Raw genomic sequence first — 20,953 nt, 5'->3', positions numbered from 1 at the left:
TAGCCACCATGGGACTCCAAGGCTTTGGCTCTGGGTCCGGAGCTCCCTAGGCCGGCTGCAGCTGCCTGGTGGCTGTGCTGCCGTGAGAGCATTCAAGCCTCAGGAAGGGATCTGCTAGCCACACAGACGTAATTCACAGTCACCAGGCCATGTCCAGCCCCCTAGGGAAGCTCCAGAAGGCAGCGAGGTGCCTACCTTACAGAAGGCTCACAAGGCCAGGGAGCCAGCACCTCGGTGTGAAAACGAGAACGAGCAGCAGGAGACACACTTGAGGATCTAGCACATTTGTTGCACTGGTGGCTTTGGCCAGAGAGAGGTGGCGAGGTGACCCTGTTACAAGGAACTTTGGGGAGAATTAACTTGACTGACCTTTGGGAGCTAGCGTCCTTAACAAGCATCGAGACATATTTCTCCACGAAGGCTTAACAGTGAAAATTGGAGATTTTGGTTTGGCGACAGTGAAGTCCCGCTGGAGTGGCTCTCAGCAGGTGGAGCAGCCCACGGGCTCCGTGCTGTGGATGGTGAGGAACGGGGGGGGGGGGGGGATGACCGGCAAACTGTGTCCCCTGCTGCTTCCTGTGTTGGCCAGTCCCTGGGGGAAGGGCCCCTAGGGAGGGACAGCCAGGCCCCATGATGACCGCCGGCCCGCCCTCGCAGGCCCCAGAGGTGATCCGGATGCAGGACAACAACCCCTTCAGCTTCCAGTCTGACGTCTACTCCTACGGCATCGTCCTGTATGAGCTGATGACCGGGGAGCTGCCCTACTCCCACATCAACAACCGGGATCAGGTGATGTCCACGGGCACTTGGTGGGGGCCCCAGGCCCAGTGGCAGCCTGGCCACTCACTCCTGTCTTCCCTCCTCAGATAATCTTCATGGTGGGCCGAGGCTACGCCTCCCCCGACCTCAGCAAGCTCTACAAGAACTGCCCCAAGGCCATGAAGAGGCTGGTGGCCGACTGCGTGAAGAAAGTGAAGGAGGAGAGGCCTCTCTTTCCCCAGGTGAGGGGAAGGGACGGGAGGGTGGGTGACAGCAGTATGCAGTGTTTTTAACCCCAGCTAAGAAGGCCCCGCTGCGACCTTGTTTCAGATCCTGTCTTCCATCGAGCTGCTCCAACACTCCCTCCCCAAAATCAACCGGAGTGCTTCTGAGCCATCCCTGCACCGGGCAGCGCACACCGAGGATATCAACGCCTGCACGCTGACCACATCCCCCAGGCTGCCCGTCTTCTAGTGGACTTCGCACCTGCGCTCAGCCCAGGGAGGAAGGGAAGGCAAGGCAGCGGTAGCACCTTCCTGTCCCTTGCTCCTGGGGCAGAGCGTGTTTTCTGAGAAGCTGCTGCTAAGGACCTCCTAGAGACGCACAGGCCTTAACTTCACGTTGCCTTCTTTTCTACCCTTTCTGGCCCGTCCTCCTCCCGTCTCCAGCATGCACAGGGGATGCTGACGGCCCTGTAAGAGCCGAGTATCTTTAGGGCAAAAACAAGTGGATGTCAAGGTCGTGAGCGGACTGGCCCCGCTGTGGGGACATGGGGGTTTGGAAACCAGCTTCTTTTGAGAGACAGCGGTGCAGCGCCAACCGTTTTGCACATAACTCACCGAACAACCCAGGACTGCGGAGATGCGCCTGCTCTATCTAGTACCACGGGACTTGCCTGTCACAGCCCGAGATGAGATGTCCAGGGCACACGGTGGCTTTCCAGGCACGGTGCTCCGCCCTCCCGTCATGCTGAATTCTGAATTCGTCTTCCAGGGGCGGCCCCTATGGGGCGGGCCACAGGGCCAGCCCCGTCTGTAGTCAACATAATTGTGGATGCAAGGAAGCCAGGAATACAGGTTTTCTTGATTTGGGTTTTAATTTTGTTTTTATTGCGCCTGACAAGATACAGTTATGATTCCTCGATTATGTTATTTTAATAAAATAAATTAAATTTAGGTTTAATGGCTGTTAACCCTTTCCTTCTAGAGCTGGGAATGGAACTCTGCTCCTCAGGCCCTTGACTGAGAGCTAACTATAAAAATCAAGCATTCTCAACTCGGGTCTACCCATACTGTAGGGACACATTTTATAAAACATCCCTCCAGCATTTTACAAAAATAGATAAAAAAAATTCAGGTTTAGAACAAGCTTGTTCTAACTTGCGAGGTCACACGCGTTCTTTAGTTAATATCAAACAGAGCAAGAACTCTGGCCTCCTTCTCTAAAGCGCTACTGGGCCAGAAACTAGCTCCCGTGTGGACAAGCCAGGCCTTCCAGGTAGGGAAGGGTGGCCCAACACTTCACCTGTCAGCTGTACGCATGGGACACTGAGGAGACTCACGAGGACTGATGGCCCCTCAACAGCAGCTCACTGTTTACACACACTGGGGACCCCACGGAGGAAGCCTTTGGTAAGAAAATTCAACGTGCTCCGGGGCCAGCTGGGAGTTTACTGTTTGTCTACAGAGAACAATCGGGAGCGGAGCCAGGTTTCCTCTAAAGCAAAGCGCCCAGCAGCCAGCTGGTCCCGAGGGGCTGGAGGTACAGCTCAGATACCAACTATAAAAATAGTGATGGCGTGTACTTAATAGGTTACTTTATATGCGTCACTCGTCCCAGGGCTGTCATAGGGAGAGTGGAGGAGACCAAGGGTGAGCACAGCCTGGCTCACGCCCTGGCTCAGATACGCCCAAGACGCAGGGACAACCACTGACCCTAGGGTTCTGAGGATTCCACTCCAGAAAGGTGCATGAAGAGGTCCCCAAGCTCTGTCATGTCAACATCTTCAGTGCTGGGAACCTGCCGGGTTTCTCGGTTTTCGATGAAATCCCACAGCCGCACCGAGTTAAAGAACTGCAAGAGACCAACGGGCACCTGGTTACGCTAGGACCACAGGAAGGCCGCGAGCCTGAGCCCCCGCCCCCTGATCTTCATGGCTGCCAAAGCTCGTCGATTTTGGGGGTGGGACAGCCACCAGGGCCAGCCCAGTCCTCACCCTCACAGTGCCTTCAGAACTGAGCTGTTTCCGGGGTTTCTCTGGCTCTGCCAGCCGCCCGTCTGGGTATGCGTGGCGATAAAGACATTTGCTTCCAAAGGGGCAGGTCCCCTTGCCTTGCTCGAAGTATTTACAAGCTTTTTTCCTGAAAAGCAGAAAATTGAATGAATCGAGGAAGAATGACCAAGTGGGAGAATGCACGACGCAGGTGGGCTGACCTCTACCGTGATGCCAGAAGTCATTTCACATTTTATAGGTGGGGACACTGAGGCTGGAGAAGTTCAGTGACTTCTTTCGGGTTATAAGGAGCCAGGATTCCAAGTTCCTAGCTGGACAACAGCCCTCTCTTGCAGGGCCTTTGAGAACTTACAAACATGACGGGGGGGGGGGCAGGAGGGGTGCTGCTGCTGGGCAAGTCACCTGCAGGTGCCCTGAACACACCTCAAGTGCCAAGGGCTAAAACTGGGCCACCTCCATCTGCTCAAATCTGCAAAGCACGTTTCCCTCCCTCCCTCCCGCTGCAGTGTGTAAAGGTGACCACGGGTCAGGGACAGGGAAAGCAGTGGATTTTAGCAGTCTCCTAAATCACAGGCCTGCCTGCCTCCCTCCCTCCTGTTCTCCTCAGCCCCTCAGCAGTTCCTGCAGGTGTGAAGCTCATGGGCCGTGGGGGGCAGCCGAGGCACAGCATCCTTTCTGAATTCTGTGCACAGCCCGTGTGTTAAGAACCCTGCTCCTGAGGACACTCGCTCTAATGAAACTGGGCACCTCCAATCATAAATGACCCTGGAATGCTGAAGGAGGAGATGCAGAGACAGCCAAAGGTGACACAGGGCAGGTGACAGGAGGGACCTCGTGGATCGGACACCAGAGGTGGAGTCCAGACTTTTCAGCAGCTCCCCGAGAGCAGGTGGGGCCCAGGTCACTAGAGGTTCCGTCTGGGCTACCAGGCAGCAAAGCTGAGGTGTCCCAGGAGGCTGGCTCCAGTAAGCTCACCTACACTGTCCCCCCTGTGTCCCACTGCCTCCCACACAGCACTCTTCTTTTTCTTGGTCATCAAGATCCAAAACTTGAGTCCACTTCTCAGCTCTCACGTCCAGCTGCACTTATGTTCACAAAGCACCCCCCAAACACCAGTCCTGCCAGTCCCCACTTGTCCAGGGCGGTGGCCTGCCAATCCCGTGTCCACCCCTTTTACAGAACCTCAGAGGAGCTTCCTCACGAACAGCAAGGGCCCTCCCACCACCACCTAGACCACTAGGGGCATGCTGGATTCTAGATGTCAGTCCATCTTTGTCCCTGCAGGTCCCACCACATCTGTCTACACATCTACTCCAACTCCAGGGACAATTCCCACTGCCCCCAGGTGCAAACTCTGTAGCTTTATCCCCCATCCAAGCTCGGGGTTCCTACGCGGCCTCCCTTGCACCTCACATAGACCTGTTTGGGCCTGGGCCACTCATGAAGATGTGTCACCAGAAAACCTGTATCATAATCGTGCTGTTGTGGTTTCCTGTGACATTATCTTGCCCATATTCTACACTCCCCCAGGGGTGCTTGGCTGGAGAGCCCCTGGTGGGTGCCCAGTAAATATGTCACACAGCAGCAAAGCAGGAACAATCCCAGGTCCCAACAGCAACAATTTTCAGACGACTCCAGCAGAGCTCCACTGCCCCCTTGTGGACACCCAGTGGGGCGACATGAGGAAAATGGTGGGAAGGGAAAAAACGGGATTTTGGTGCAGCCAAGTAAACTGACCAGACCCTCCTGCTGGCGACTATAAACAAGCACCTCAGAAAGATGAAGAAAAGCAGGAAGGCTCTCTAGGGAGCAGAGAGACCTGGAGAGTGGAATGGCCACGGGGAGGCCCGGGGCAGCACCACTCGGGCAGCTAGAACTCTGGGGAACCCAGTCTGTCTGGCTTCAGGAACCAAAAGACCAGAGCTGAAGACACCAGCCACTGGACGGGAGGACGTGCTCCCACAGAAGGGCCTCAGGAGAAGCACAACCCGGCTAGGTGTCAACTGCTCAAAGCTGGATTATCAGCACGTGGACCCTGCAAACAGAGGCTCAGGGCACGTGATGATGCAAAGACGGAACTGAGATCCCCACAGCTGCCATTTCCCAGACAGCCCAACAGATCCAGGCCGTGACATAACATGTACAACACCAGGGACCTAAGGATCACCAGACTCCAACCCCCAAATAAGGATTTCAAAGCAGCCATAACATCTAAAAAGAACAGAGCCTTCGGCACAATATCCAAAGGGCAGTCACATGCGATTAGAGCACCAGAAGAAAAACAGCGTAGGACCCAGGCACCAGGGCACATGCCTGTCATCCCAGTGGACCAGGAGGCAGAGGCAGGAGGATCGCGAGTTCAAAGGCAGCCTCAGCAAATTAGGCTGTAAGCCACTCAGCAGGACCCCGGACCCCGTCTCTAAACAAAATATAAAACAGGGCTGCGATGTGGCTGGTGCTCAAGTGCCTTGGGTTCACTCCCTGGTACAAGGGAAGGTGTGGGGTGGGGGACTAGGAAGAAATGGTCAAAATTTCCATAATTTTGTACTGGTGAATACCAACCAGTACAGCAGGAAGAAAAACACTCTTAAGCAAAATGTCCAAAAGCCAAAAACCAGGACAAAGTGAAAACCTTGAAAGCAACTGAGGGCCAGGAGAGGGACAGTAACTTGAGAAAATGACAAGGGTATCCCCAACTTCTCAGAAACCAGAGGTGCTGCAAGACAGTTGCAATGCACTGAGAAAATTCTACCTACTGTGTGAGGAGACAAAGGCAGAGAGACCAATTAGACCAACATATTGCATAAACATCCTTAAAGAATGGAGGGAAAAAAGCCAGCCATTTGGCAAACACCTGTAAAGTCAGTGACTCATGAGGCTGAGGCAGGAGGATCACGGGTTCAAAGCCAGCCTCATCAAGTTAGCGAGACACCAACTCAAAAATAAAAAAGGGCTGGGGATGCAGCTCAGTGGTACTACGCCCCTGGGTTTAACCCCCAGTACCACAAAAAAAAAAAAAAAAAAAAAAAAGCCATTTATGATTTGTTTTTTTAAAGAGTAGATCAACAGAGCAACAAAATGTTAGAAGCAGTTCTTGAGACTAAAGGAAAACAGAAGGAACTCAGTTACCCCTTAGTGGTCACAGCACGAAGTGGTTCCAGGATTCCCCTTGAACACCAAGCCCACAGCACTGAATCTGACAGACCTTTGCACATCCTGCCACACATATTAAGTCACCCAGGTTATTTACAATGCAAACGCTATGCAAACTGCTGTCACACTGAATGACAACAGGGAAAAGCCCCTCCTATTCAGTGCAGATGAGACTCTGCTGCGTGTGCAGCTGGGATGGGACCCAGGCCGCATGGAGCAAGGCAAGGCCTCTCCCTGAGCCACATCCCCAGCCCAGACAGTTTCTTTTTCCTGAATATTTTCAATCAGTTGGTTGAATCTACAGGCGGACTCAGAGGGCTGACTGTGCGTGTCAAAGGAAAGAGCGTCAGGAAGTCAGGATCGGGAAAATACAAAGACATCTCCTTTCAAAAAACAGTTTTGTGGGCTGGGGATGTGGCTCAAGCGGTAGCGCGCTCGCCTGGCATGTGTGCGGCCCGGGTTCGATCCTCAGCACCACATACAAAGATGTTGTGTCCGCCGAGAACTAAAAAATATTAAAAATTCTCTCTCCCCTCTCTCACTCTCAAAAAAAAAAAAAAAGTTTTTTTTTTTTTTTAAATACACCCGTGAACAGAATGCGTGTGCATTTTACCTAGAGTTCAAAGGCAGTGACGAGGCAGGTGGGACTGTGGGAATGTTAATTCTGACTGAAAAGAGTCACCACAATTCCTAGAAGAAAACATTTCAAAAAACAGGCGGAGCTGGCTAAGTGTGCGTTAGAGCTCCTACTCGTGGCACGCACCCGGCTGTGGGTTCCATGCCCAGGTGAAAAAAAAGGGCTGTGGGTATGAGCTTGGAGACCACATTCAGGGGCTGGGGACAGAGCTCAGGTGGCAGAGCACTTGCCTCAAATGCACAAGGCCCTGGGTTCACTGCCCAGCAGTAGCACAAAACAGAACTATACTTAAATGTGATTCTAAAAACTATTCAGAACTGTCAAAATTGGGAAACGGCACACGTGTCCATCAACAGAAGAATGGGTGAGCTGCGGCAGACAGCCTGCTATCTATGGCTGTGACAGGTGCCATGGTAGTGGCTGGAAGGGTGGCCCCCAAAAGACAGTCCAAAGGCTAAGCCCTGGGATCCGAGTGTGACCTGCTTTGGACAATGGTAACTAATCAGTCCCGAACACCAGGTGAGCCCCAAACCGACCTGCTATCCCTGCAGAAGGCAGAGGGTGGAGACAGAAGACGACACTCAGACAAGGTGGTGCTTCACAGCCAAGGGATACCAGGGACTACGAGCACCACCAGCAGCCAGGGCAGGTGCAGACTCTCCCCAGGGGATCCAGAAGTAGCCAGCCCTGCCCACACCTGGGTTTCAGGTTCCCTGGCTCCAGAATTGTGAGAATACACATTTCTGTGGTTTGGAGACACCTGGTGTGTGGACAATGGCTACAGCAGCCTTCGGGAATTCATGTGCACAGTTCAGCTAAACAACACTCTTCCTAACAGAGGGCCCAAAGCTCAGTCATCCTAACCAAAGCACAGATGTCACTGTGACCTGTGTGGCCCACACACACACAGCAAGCCTGTGGTGACAGGGCACCGAGCGGCAGGCAGCAGCGCCTCTCCGTGTTTCTGGGTGGTAAACCCACAGCATCACAGGGACAGGGACAGGGCACACTGGTGAGCAAGGATGGAAGCGCAGGAGCAAATGAAAAGTGCTGGAACTCACTCTTCCCCCCCCCCCCTCCAACCCATCAGCAAGTCCCCAGAAAAACCCAGTCTGGGCCTCCTCAACACGTCCGCTCCTCTGCCCAGGTGCGGGCTGCAGCCATCGCCCCTGGGTTATGCGCACTAAGCTGTCCTGCTCGCCCCATTTCCACCTCTGCCTCCTCGTATGATATATTCTCCCATCAGCCCACAGATATCACTCCAGGGTATGACCAGAGGTCACTCTTGTGATCAGACCCCAGGATGGCTTTCCACCTGCTCAGGAACCTATAAAGCCCTATCACTGCCCCTACTTATCTACCAGCCAGCCAGGCTCCTGCCTCAGGGCCTGCAGGGACCATTCCCTCCATCCAGAAGTTTCCTCTCATGGGCTCTGAGTGCTCCAAGGCCACCTCACTGAGGCACTCCAGGGTCTCCCGCCCTGAGACTAAGCCCTCCGCACTTCCCACCCCTGAGTACCCGATTATATTTTGCACGAGGCTGGGCTTTGTCTACTGACTCTGGTGCTCATCCAGCCTGTGACACAACCCACCGACAGCTCTTTGTTGAATGAACAGTTGACCTCAGCTCCAGAGACCAGGGTTCTTAGTGGGTGTTGCTCAGCTTCAAAACTAAGACCTCCCCATACCTCACTCCTCTCTGCACCCCAGAACTTTAGGAAGGCCCGAAAGCCGGACCAGAGGTCAATATCACGGCTGGGCAGCACCAGGTCCCATCTCCACTTAAAGCACTTACCCCATTCCCTGTTTGAAAGCTTCAATTAACTCGTTCTTTTTATTCTGATCTTCTACCCAATACACGCTTGGAATCACGAACTCTGATATCACACGGCACTCCGGACAAGACCTGAAATAAGAACCAGGTTAGGGCCACACTGTCCATGCTCCAGCTCCACTTGCTCAGATACGTGCCCCAGGGGCTCCCTTCCTTCACCAAAACTAACAGGGGCACTGACAGTTACCTACAAACTTACTCTAAGAAACAGGTTCCCCTCACCCATAAAAAGACAACCCAATTTTGAAATGAGCAAAGAATCTGAGTATTAATCTAAAATAACTATTAACCACATTAGAAGATGCTCATTATCATTAGTCATGAGGAAATGCAAATCAAGACCACACGAAGATACCGCTTCACTCCCTCAAGGATGGCTCCAATCAGAAATAAAGACAAAACAAGTGTTGGTGAGGGTGTGAGGCGATCAGAACCCTCTAAACGGCAGGCAGGGAGGTAAAATGAACAAGCAGCCATTTGGGGAAATAACCTGTGGGTTCCTTAGTTAAATGCAGAGTTTCCCTAAGACCCAGCAGCAATTCTAGGCCTGGAACACACCTAGAGAAACAAAGGCTTGTGTCCACATAAGGTTCAGAGGAACCTGTTTCTTACAGTAAATAGGTTCTTAAGTGACCATAGGTGCACCTGTTGGGAGTCCTGTCCACACCACACACAGCTGTCACAGGAGCACCATCCCCAACAGTTGGGGAGTGGAAAGAACCCGAATGGCCATCAGCTCATGGGACCAACAATGTGCCCAGCGTTCGATGGCCTATGATTCACCCACAGAAATGCAGTGCTGATCTACACCACCACAGGGATGAGCGCTGAAGCTATGCCAAGTGAGAGAACATATGGTTCTGTTGAGGAAACATCTAGAATACAAACATCTGTGGAGACAGGAGCAAGGTCAGTGGCTGCCTAGGCCTGGAAGGAGAGAGGAAGTGGCGGTGGCCGCAAATGGACGTGCCTGAGAAGGTGACCCCTTCTGCAGTTAGACTGTGGGGACAGCTGCACACAGCAGACCCTTTACTCCTCCACAAAGGGGCCGAGCCACTGCGGAGCGAGACTCCAGGAAGTTACTGACCTCACCACGCCTCAGGGTCCCGTCTGTGCAACGCAGATGGCACTGAGGGCATGACACGGGCTGCTGCAGAGGAGCCCCCCACCAGTGCCAGGCATGCACCCCCACCCACTGCTGGCTAGAGCACCACCAGTTGCAGGCAGCAGGAAGCGCTCACACACGTTCCATGCAGGCCCTGGGGCTTTTTTTTTTTGAAGGTTAAAAAAAGAAAAGAGGGGCTGGGGCTCAGTGGCAGAGCGATGGCCTCGCATGTGTGAGGCACTGGGTTGGATCCTCAGCACCACATAAAGACAAAGAAGTAAAGTCCACCTAAAACTAAAAAATAAATATTAAAATAATAAAGCTCAAATAGGTTACTAGGCGACTGGCTTAAAGGCAATGCGTACTGCGGTCCTGGGCCCAAAAGCGGGACCAGGAGGTAGAAAGGGGCCCGAGACGCTCCTCACATAGATCATCTCTGCCGTCTCCACCCCTGGTCCCCAGCGCTTGGCAGAAACTGTCACCCATCTTTTTTTTTTTTGGTACCAGGGTTTGAACTCGGGACCCCTGACCACTGAGCCCCTTCCCCAGCCCTGTTTTGTATTTTACTTAGAGACAGGGTCCCACTGAGCTGCTTAGCACTTCACGTTTGCCTAGTTTGGCTTTGAACTTGCGATTCTTCTTAACCTCCAGAGCCACTGGGATGACAGGCGTGCTCCACTGTGCCTGGCTGTCACCCACCTTTTAGAAGAAAAGGGGCTTGAGCTCAGGAAGGGGAGGTGACAGCGCCCAAGTGCACACAGGACCCTCAGTTACTTTGCACTAAGACACCTCCAGAGGGCAAGGGTGGATTCAACTGAATGAGGAAGCCCAGCGGTGGGAACGAAGGCGTGCTAGTGGGGGCGGGTGGACAGGGATGGACGGTTGGACTTACTTAATGATCGGGTTTTCAAACTGCTTGGCACACCTCCACTGCCGAATGCAGGACAGGCAGTAGGTGTGGTTGCAGTTGGAGAGAATCCCAAACCTCCTCTCTGAGGCCGACGCCTTCTCCAGGATCACCTCCATGCAGATGCTGCACACCTTGTCCTGACTGGCCTGGAAGGCAAAGGCCTTCTCCATTTCGTGTTCGAATGTTGACATGCAGATCTGCACCAAGAGGAGGGAAACCTTCGTCTGCACCCTGGAGAGCACCAAGAGCCCTGGGGTCACTGCAGCGACACCACCACAGCCCCAACAGGAAGGGCACAGAAAGTGGCTGCTGCACACGACTTCCAGCCACCCTACTCCTGCCTCTAGATTCCCAGAGGACCCATAAGATATGGTCAACACTAAATTATAATCGAGACCACAGAGACCTGGAGGTTGACAGCACTGCTGTGAGTGGCAGAGTGTCTAAGGACTGGGTCTTGTCTCCCGGCTCCTCTGGACACTGCCTCCCCCACGCTGAGCCACGCCAGTACCAGGAATGCCGAGCAATGAGCTCAAGGTGTGACGACACACAGCCCACACACAGTAAGCAGTGCAGCCTTCCCCAAGAGGGCAAAGAGAGGAACTGCTCAGCTCACCACTCGCTCTGAACGCCTCCTCTGTGCTGGACTCAGAGGGCCAAGAGCAGGCCCAGGTGCAGCCTAGCCCAGCCCTGCCCCACCGGGCCCCAGGGCTCACAGCACAGAGGCTCCCCACCCTGCAGAAGGGAAAGCCCATCTAGAGCGCTCCCTTCAGGATCAAGGCCGCCCACTGCCCCTGGGGTGCACTATCAGGACACAAAGCCCGAGCTCAGTAGTCACAGAGGACGTCTCCATCATGTGCACGAGCACCATCTGCTCCTCGGCAGGCTTTAGTTCACTTGAAGTGGCCTGGTGTCCCCCGTCTCTGCGATCTACCCACACACACCAAAGACACAGTCCACCATAGGGCTCCTCAAGGCTTCCCAACAGCACTGGGTCCCAGCCAGTGATGTGCAACCCGGGGAGGGAGGATGTCGCGCGCCTTGCCCACGTGAGGGAGCAGCAGGCACAGTGCCTTGCTCCTGAGCCAGCTCTCCCTAAACTCTGCACAGCTTTACATTTCTGATGCCCCTGCATTTTCTCTTTATCCTAAATAATCAAAAGTGGACAAAATGACAACAGAAAAAAGAATCTGAAAATAGATGCAGACATACCAGGGACACAGTGCAGGCATTAATCTGGCAGAAAGACTGCTACAGACACCAATGATCTTATCACCTGGCTCATTTCAGATTGCTTAGCCGAGTCCAGCCGAGGGTGTGACTTTACCTTCTCATGGGCTTTCCTTTGCTCAGGGTCGAAGGGGTGCAGGACTCGCAGCCTGCAGATCTCACACACGTCCCCGTGCAGGTAGACACAGGAATCCCCAAACCGGCACTCCCCGGCCGCAGCGTAGGGACACAGCGGCTCGCTGCTGTAGGAGCTGCTGGCCTCCAAGTCATCCAGGCCGCTCCTGATGGCATCAAGGTACGAATGGGGCTTCACCTCCAGGCTCGTCTGGGGGTCACTGCAGCTGCCTAGATTACTCACCATGCTTGGGTGAGTCTTTTCTTCAGCCAGGCCAGAGAGATCTTAACACAAAACACACAGGACACACGGGTGAAAACTGGCTGCATCTTTCAGGTACGCTGCTAGCCAAACCAAACAGATCAGTGACTCCAACCTAAGAAATCCACACCTGGGAACAGACAGCAAGAAAGTAGGCCAAAAAGGAAAAATAAAGGGAATAGATTTATAATTTAAAAAAGAAAAAAAAAACAAAAACAAAAAAACAACCAAAAAAACCAAAAACCCAACCAGCCAGGCACGGTGGCACACCTATAATCCCAGTGACTCAGGAGGCTGAGGCAGGAAGGTAGCAAGTTTGAAGCCAGCATCAGCAACTTAGTGAGGCCATCTTAAAAAAAAAAAAAAGGCCCCATAGTGCAGGGCCAGGAATGTGGCTCAGTGGTAGAGCACCTCGTACCAAAACGGGGGTGGAAAAAAAAGGAAAGGAACATGAATGGCCAGACCAGACAGGAAAAGTAGCAAAACACAACATGTTATATTTGTACTAAAGAACACTAAAGGGCTAGGGTGGGGACTCAGTGGCAGAGCACGTGCCTAGCGCATGTGAGGCACTGGGTTCAATTCTCAGCACCACAAATAAATGTCCATCAACAACTAAAAAAAAAAAAAACAAAAAAACACTGAAGGGACTGTTAGAAAGTGGCATGGGTCAATTAACATTCAAATAACCCAGAATATAAAGGTCATTTAGACTGAGGTCGACAGAACACAAAGGTTCCTTCACATCCAAGTCCAGCGACACCTCGGGTCCAGAAGCCAGGGTGCAGCTGGTTCTGCTCTGCCACTTCTCCTCCTGGGAGCTTCCCAGACAACCTGCTGCCCAAGGATGGAGACCCCACCGGGGTACAATGCCAGCCCTAGAGCCCCCTTGCCTGGGGGCAGCACCAACCCCTAAAGACAACTTTCAGCATCTGGAACCTTCTCCCACCCCAAGCCTGTTCCAGGGCACAGTCCACCTCCCAGACTGACACTCTACGGTTTCCAAAGGTGCGGCCCAAAGCACCACCTCTGGGTCAGGGCAGCACCCAGACTGCGCAGACCCGCATGGCAAACAGTGATCGTGTCTCCACCAGCTTCACAACAAACGGCTCGACTCGTCCTCACCAACCAGACCACCACCCAGGAAGATGGCAGCACAGTGACAAGCGATCACGTTTGGTTTTGCCAAATGTGGAACTCGGCCTGGCTGTGGGCATGAGGCCGAATGTGAGATTCCAGGGCTCTGCCCACGTGGAGTCCATCCTCAGGACAGCTCTGGGGTCTCCCTGTGAAGACCACCTACAGGGTATGAGGTTAGGACTGAGCCCCAAGGACAAGCGAGGCAGTTTTTTTGAGAGGAAACAGTTCTGCTCACTCACTTCGGTCTCTGAGCACCAGCGTTCTCTTCTCCCGCTTCCCAGGCTCCTGGGATTGGGTTTTCACGACAGATGTGGTGAGGTCGGCAGAAGGGTGAGGACTGTGGAAGCCTGAGGAGGGCCCAGCATGGGGGAGGGGGCCCACAGCCCCAGCAGCTGCAGCCGAGGGCCTCGTGTGATCGTATCTAAACAAGACACAGCATGTCACAGACCCGCTGCACACGCGTCCCCCATGCTCCTGGCCCTCAACAGCTGCCTCTGCTCCACTAGCTGAAGTGGGCAATGAGACAACCTGTCCCCATGAGCCCATCTGAGTTAGAACAGACTGAGCATTTAGTAAGGACCGCCTGGCCAGAGGCTACTTATCAACCACATGGAGAGGCCCCATGGGACCAAAACAGGGCTCCAGACCACCTACAGAGCCTGAGCGTTCCAAAGATCTACTCCATTCTCCCGCCAACTGCTCCATCAGTGTCCCTTGGAAGGAGTCTCCTAGGCCACTTGTCTGAGGCAGATGCTGGCAGGGGAGACAAGGCAGCTCCACCACCACCCACCATAGGTAGGAGCATGGAAGCTCTGCCCGCAGAAGTCCTCAGGAGCTCTGCAGCGCAAAACCACAGCAAAGGCTGCGCAGAGCCCCTCCCTGCCTGTGACCCCGGTGACTTGGGAGGCTGAGGCAGGATGGCAAGTTCAAGGCCAGCCTGGGCAACTTTTAATATCTAGAGCCTTCTCCCTCCCCAAGCCCTGTCCCATAGCACAGTCCAAAAGACCTGTCTTACAATAAAATTTTAAAAGGGCTGGGGCTGTAGCTCAGCAGCAGAGCATCCCTGGATTCAATCCCTAGTAACATTAAAAAAAAAAACAAAACACCAGGTTTTTAAAGCTTTCCTTCCATCTATAAGCTACGAAACTTGCCCAAGGAAGACTGAGCATAAATGCTTACTGTAGGGACAAGCGTACCAAGAAAACCAGAGGCCACTTAAATATCTAACAGAAATATTTTTTCAATGATGGTAAATTAACATTATGAAACATAAAACTATAGTGAAGAGATAAAGCGGCAACATAGGAAAAAAACTGGGGGGACATGCCTAATGGGGCAAAAAGATATAGAATCTTATTTACACTGTGACAGCAACTAACACTGTAGTCATAAGAATTAGGCCTAATTCTTTGAAAAATTAAAAGTAGTTTTAGAATACCAAAAAGTGAGGTCTTAATTATTTGCCATTCATTCTTTTTGTAGTATTGTCAAATTAATTTTAAATTTAAAATTTCCTCAACACCTATCCTCCAAATGCAGGACTGGACTCCCTGATGGGTTCCAGTCAGAGTGACTGCGGGGTCCTTGCCTGCACCGCGGTCCGTAGGCGCAGTAGCCCTTCTGGTAGTACTTGCAGATGGTGGATGGCTTGCTATTCGCCAAGTCATGTGAGAACAGGCACTGGCTGCCTTCCCGACACACACCGTGCATAAAGTACCTGAGGAGACAAGCACAGGACACTTTTAGAAGCACACTCTGCTGTGGGGGAGGGGTGCTGGGCCTTGTGCATGCTCCACAAGCTCCTGAGCCCAGTGCCCACTTTGTTCTGCAAGATCAGCATATTCTGTTTTTTTTTTTTTAATATTGTGGGGGTTTTTTTTTAATCTTTTTTTTTTTTTTAATGTGCTGAGGATCAAACCCAGTGCCTCACACATGCCAGGCAAACACGCTACCTCTTGAGCCACATCCCCAGCCCAGAGATCAGCATATTCTTAAACCTAGCACACAGACGTCCACTGAGCCTATGCCGTGTATCAAGGCTGTCTTAGGCACTGGAAATACATATATTTTCTTGGTTCTAAGACAGTGATTTCAGACCCACCAGAATGACTCAATGATGGCTTTTCTGAAAGAAAAATAAATCATCCCAAAAGTTCCTCTCTCAAGACACTCCAATTTAGGCGTATTACACACGCAAAATTAAGACCCAATTAAGACATTTCTTTATGAAAACTGCTCCCCGCTCTTATGAATTTTTAAAGGATACAGGTAACGGAATTGGGAACCTGGGCTCAAGATCCAGCTCTGCCCCCTACAGTCAAGTTATGAACACCTTTCCTGGTCCTTGCTACCTTTATCTATAAAATGAAGATTACGCTGCCTCCTTCGCTGGGTTGTAGTGAGGATCAAATAAGATGGTGTGACAATGAAAGATGTATTTGAGCTGGGAACAGTGGTAATCCCAGTGACTCGGGAGGCTGAGGCAGGAGGATCACAAGTTCAAAGCCAGCCCCAGCAACTTAGTGAAACCCTGTCTCAAATAAATAAAAAGTGGGCTGGGGATGTGGCTCAGTGGTTCAGTGCCCTGGTACCTCAAAAGAAAAAGAAATGTATCTGAACATTTCACTGAGAAATCAAATTCCCACTTTGAAGTGATAACTGATATAGAAGTAAGAGGTGTTCTAAGTCTGCCCAGCTGTAGCAGAAGCTGAACACCCAGAGCAAACTAGAGACCCCAGAGGAACATGCCTTAGCACAAGGGCTAAGCTAGTCCTGAGTGCAAGTGCTGCACACTCCCTGCCAATTAAGCTTAAAAACAAGCTTTAACATGATCGAACTGACAGCACGTAAATTACTGCCCATCTTTTTAAAGGAGGACTATAGAATCCAAATGCAAAAAAAAAAAAAAAAAAAAAAAAAACAATGCTTAGCACCCAATGAAACATTACTAGATAATATCCAAATACAGGAATATGTGACACATAATCAGGAGAAAGAGATGATGAAATCAACATTAAAGAACCTAAAACAGTTATTATAGTCTCAACACGCTGAAGGATTAAAAGGAAAACATTAAAACATTATTAGGTGAAGAGAATGAATATACAAAAGAGCTGTTCCAGGGCTGGGGATGTGGCTCAAGCGGTAGCGCGCTCGCCTGGCATGCGTGCGGCCCGGGTTCGATCCTCAGCACCACATACCAACAAAGATGTGTCCGCCGAGAACTAAAAAATAAATATTAAAAACTCTCTCTCTCTCTCCTCTCTCACTCTCTTTAAAAAAAAAAATTGTTCCAGAAATGAAACACACGTTATCTGAAATGAAAATTACATTGGATAAGTTTAGATTAGATTCCACAAACAAAAAAAAACATCAGAAAGCTTAAAGACACAGCAACAGAAACACCCAAACTGAAGAGGAGAGAAGGCTGGGGAGGGCAGACTGTTGCTTCTGGCAGCGAGGGAGCAAGCGGTTTACCCTCACTGCAGGAAATAAGAGGGAGAACATATGGGAAACATCTGCTTTCAGACAATGGACAAAGGCAACCCAAGACTGGTTCCTGAGGGATGTGCAGCAGGTCAGCCCACATTCCCTGACCTCCCACCTGGCGTCTTCTGGACCTTACGGCATGGATGGGAACCCCAGGCAAGGGGTCCTGCCCAATCTAAGAGATTGGAGATAAGGACTTAGGGAGCTGGGGCAGCTATCCATAACCACAACTGTGTCCTCAATTGACCTTTCTTTCTTTCTGTTTTGAGAAAAGGTCCAAGGTGCCCAGGCTGGCCTCAAACTTGCTATCCTTCCATCTCAGCCTCCCCAGTGGCTGAGACTGGCTTTCAACAGACAAAAGCATAGTCCAGGCAGCAAACAGTGCTGGACCCAATATGTGTGGATAAGCTTTGACTCAAATACTGTTTGCTGATGCGACTCCATATGAAGCACCCAACATAAACACAATACATGTTAAAACAAACACATCTACCATACGATCCAACAATTCCACTCCTAGGCATTTCCCCAAGAACATAAAAACATGTCCACATGCAAAAATATCTGTTATGTGAATGTTCACAGCAGTATTGTTCACAATAACGAAAAAAATGAAAATACCCAAATAACCATCAGCTGGTGATGGGGGAAACAAAAATAACACACCCATACAAGGGGCTGCTATTCAGCCATAAAAGGCAATGAAGTGCTGAAGTACTGAGGGACTCATGCACAGCACAAACTTTGAAAACATCATGCTGCGTGAAAGGGGCGGACACAAAAGGCCACGTGCCTCTGATTCTATTTATATGCAACAGCAATTATCAGAAAAGGCAAATCTAGGGCTAGGGACGCAGCTAGGTGGTAAAGTGCTTGCCTAGCAAGTACAAGGCCCTGGGATCAATCCCCAGTACTCCCCCAACCCACTCCCAAGAAAGGAAAAAGCAAATTTAAAGGAGCGAAAGTAGATTAAGTGCTGGAAGAGTTAAGTGTGGAATGAGTGCTAATGGATTCAAGGGATTTGGGGGGAGGGCGATGGAAATATACTAAAATTTAAATTTATACTAAAAATCTTAGAATCGTATATTCCCAACAGGCAAATTCTTTGCATGTCATTATACTTTAAGCTGTTAATAGCAGAGGAAAAGAGGGACTATGATAGGTTAGTAGACAGGACACAAGGAACAGAATAACCAGGTGCAATATTTAAATCCTGGATTATATTCTGGTTTAGGCAAACCAGTTTAGATACAATGCAAATGTACCGACATAAAAAGCTGAAGACTACTAAAAGCAGATTATAAAATAGCAAATACAATAAAGCAGTATAGCTGCTATAGAAGTATGGTGGTTCCTACAAAATTAAAAATATGATCTAGCAATGCCACCCACTTCTGGGTATATTTACAGAGGAATGAAAAGCAGGGTCTCAAATATATCTGTACACTCATGTTCACTGCACATCACTCACAATAACAAACACGTTTACACCCATATGTTTACACCCAGAAAAGTGGATAAATAAGTAGTAGTGGGTACATATGATGGATTATTATTCAGCTTTAAAAAGGAAGGAAATTCTGACACCACCACATGGATAAACCTTATGGACATGCTCACTGAAATAAGCCAGTCACAAGACCAACATGGCATGTCACCAGTTATACAAGGTTCCCACAGTAGTTCAATTCATAGAGACAGAAAGCAGAAAGTGGGCTGAGGGATGGTGGGGGGATTTCACTTTTACTAGACAGAAAGCTCTCAAGATTCAGTTACACAGCAATGTGACTATTTAATAGTAGGGACCTACAAAAATAGTTAAGATGGCAAAATGTATGCTATTATGTTATTTTACAATAAACAATTTTAAACCAGCATATATGGGATGATCTCATTTTGGCAAAAAAAAATCATAAATGTATATATGCAAGCATTTTAAAAATCTGAAAAGCTGGGCAAGGTGGTCCATGCCTACAATCCCAACAAATAGGGGGACTGAAGCCAGAGGATTGCAAGTTCAAGGACAGCCTCAGCAATTCAGTAAGACTGTCTCAAAATAAAAATAAATAGGCTGTGGATGTAGTTCAGTGGTAAAGCACCCATGGGTTTAATCCCCAGTACCAAAAAGCAAAAACAAAAAACCCTGAAAAGATGTATACAAGAGTTAGTGCGTTAAGAGCAGTGGTCCTGCTGGGCACAGTGGCCCAGCAGCTCAGGAAGGTGAGGCAGGTGGATCATGGGTTCAAACCAGCCTCAGCAAGTTACCAAGGCCCTAAGCAGCTTAGCCAACCCCTACTGGAAAAAAAAAAAAAAAAGTGGTGATCCCTGGCGAGGGTGTACCAGTAGTGGAGTTTGCCCAGGGCTCTGGGTTCCACCCCAGCACTGAAAGGAGAAAAAAAGAGTAGGGATCCTTGAGGTTAGGGTATATATGAATTCTTCTCTGTTTTTGTAATACTAGGCATTAGTATCCTGCCTGTTATGTAGTGTTTTTCTTAGCTTTGCTGAGCTATACATTCTGACATTTTTACCATGAACATACCCTGCTTTTGTAATAAGGGTTAAGTTTCAAAAACTATCAAGACAATCCAATACTGGCAAGGGTGTGGTTTCTGAAACGTATGTAAAATGCTCAGTACAGTACCCATCCCACTTTAGGTATCCAAAAGAGTGCAGGTCTTCGGGCTGGGGTTGCAGCCCAGTGGTAGAGCGCTTGCCTAGCATGCGCAAGGCTCTGGGTTCGATCCTCAGCATCATATAAAAAACATAAGGATATTCTGTCCAACTACAACTAAAAAAAAATATTAAAAACATACGTTAAAAAGAGTGCAGCTCTTACCAGTCTAGTAAGACAGTGTCAAACTGCACCAGTGACAGTGATGTGTGCCCTCCCGCAGCACAGGTCAGCTACTGCGGAAGGGAGAAAACACAGCAAGAACAGCCCCAAGGGGCAGACAGAGTTCTGAAGAGGGAAGTGTGTAATGGTGGAGGAGCGTGGCTAGAGAGGACAGACCAGCGGCACATCCAGGAGGAGGGCAGCCCTGCAAGACTTGGCTGGAGCATGACTGTGCTGAACTGGCTGTGCGCCAAGAGGCCCTGGCATCAGCTGTAGTGCTCTTTGGTGTGTGCCCCTTAAAACAAAGCCCTGAGTAAGCCCTGGAACCCGCAGGAGATGGTCTTTCAGTGACCACATCAGATAGCAGAGCAGGGAAAGGTCAGAGTCCCCCAGGCTCTCACTAAAAACACAGGGGGCTTCCTTGAGCTGGGGAGTGAAAGTCTGGACAGGTGGAAACTGCTCAGGCTTCCACACTGGGAGGTCTTGAGGAGACACAGAAGAACAGCCTGTTTATTAAAGGCTAAGGAAATCTGGCCATGAAATTATTTTCTGGAAAGGAGTTTTATCTGTGAACTCATGTTTTAACTTATTTAAAAAAAAAAATCATGGAAAATTTCAAACACCTACAAAAACAGAGCAGCAGATGAAGTCCTAAGAGGAACCAGGCACTGGGCCTGCCTGATTTCACCTCGTCCCCTCCTCTTCCATGTGAAATTGCCAATTCTTCTTTTGTAAGGAGGGGTAACTCATGCTCCCAGAAAAAGACACTTGTTGGGGATGGAATTGTGGCTCAGCAGTAGAGCGCTCGCCTAGCATGGGTGGGACCCAGGTTTGATCCTCAGCACCATATAAAAAAAAAAAATAAAGGCATTGTGTTGTGCCCATCTACACCTAAAAAATAAATAAGAAAGACTTGTGGGCAAAGACAGTCCTCACTCCCCCCCTGAATAAGGGCATTATGAGGAACGTATGAGATGAAGAAAAACAAAGACAAGATGAGCAGTAACTATCCTGTTTAGCAGTTTCACGCCTCTATCTTGTTTAACTCAGGAGGATTATTATTAAACCCCATGAGCTTCAGGACTTCCTGCTAGTTTCAGAGACTACAACCCTGGTCTCTCCAGACAGGCCCAACAGTGGCCCTCCACCCTTCCTTTGTGCACGCAATGGCTGCACTCCATTCCCACACCACTCAATTATCAGTCTATTTGCCACCCCCCATGCCAGCATGAGTCCTGGCTGATCCAAGAAGCC

General features: G+C 50.3%; 2 protein-coding genes across 7 annotated transcripts in view; one reads left to right on the top strand and one right to left on the bottom strand.

Annotated features, from left to right (window-relative positions):
* Window positions 1–1,687, top strand: part of RAF1 (Raf-1 proto-oncogene, serine/threonine kinase) — a 66,268-nt gene extending 64,581 nt beyond the window's left edge. For all 6 annotated transcript variants that reach the window (XM_081275923.1, XM_081275922.1, XM_081275927.1 and 3 more), the window contains 4 exons: window positions 403–521; window positions 658–789; window positions 867–1,001; window positions 1,090–1,687. In XM_081275923.1, coding sequence (XP_081132049.1) covers window positions 403–521; window positions 658–789; window positions 867–1,001; window positions 1,090–1,233 — 530 coding nt within the window. In that variant the 3' untranslated portion in view covers window positions 1,234–1,687. The remainder of the gene's footprint in view (window positions 1–402; window positions 522–657; window positions 790–866; window positions 1,002–1,089) is intronic.
* A 143-nt stretch (window positions 1,688–1,830) lies between these two features.
* The window catches only part of MKRN2 (makorin ring finger protein 2), a 30,371-nt gene continuing 11,248 nt past the window's right edge, over window positions 1,831–20,953 (bottom strand). The window contains 7 exon segments of the mRNA XM_081275918.1: window positions 1,831–2,832; window positions 2,975–3,119; window positions 8,578–8,688; window positions 10,614–10,828; window positions 11,959–12,260; window positions 13,617–13,798; window positions 14,966–15,094. Coding sequence (XP_081132044.1) covers window positions 2,695–2,832; window positions 2,975–3,119; window positions 8,578–8,688; window positions 10,614–10,828; window positions 11,959–12,260; window positions 13,617–13,798; window positions 14,966–15,094 — 1,222 coding nt within the window. The 3' untranslated portion in view covers window positions 1,831–2,694.

Source organism: Spermophilus citellus (assembly GCF_964194105.1).
Source record: "Spermophilus citellus genome assembly, chromosome: 19".
Classification (NCBI taxonomy): Eukaryota; Metazoa; Chordata; class Mammalia; order Rodentia; family Sciuridae; genus Spermophilus; species Spermophilus citellus.
Note: the sequence above shows the minus strand (reverse complement) of the source record. Positions and strands in the feature narration are given on the sequence as shown.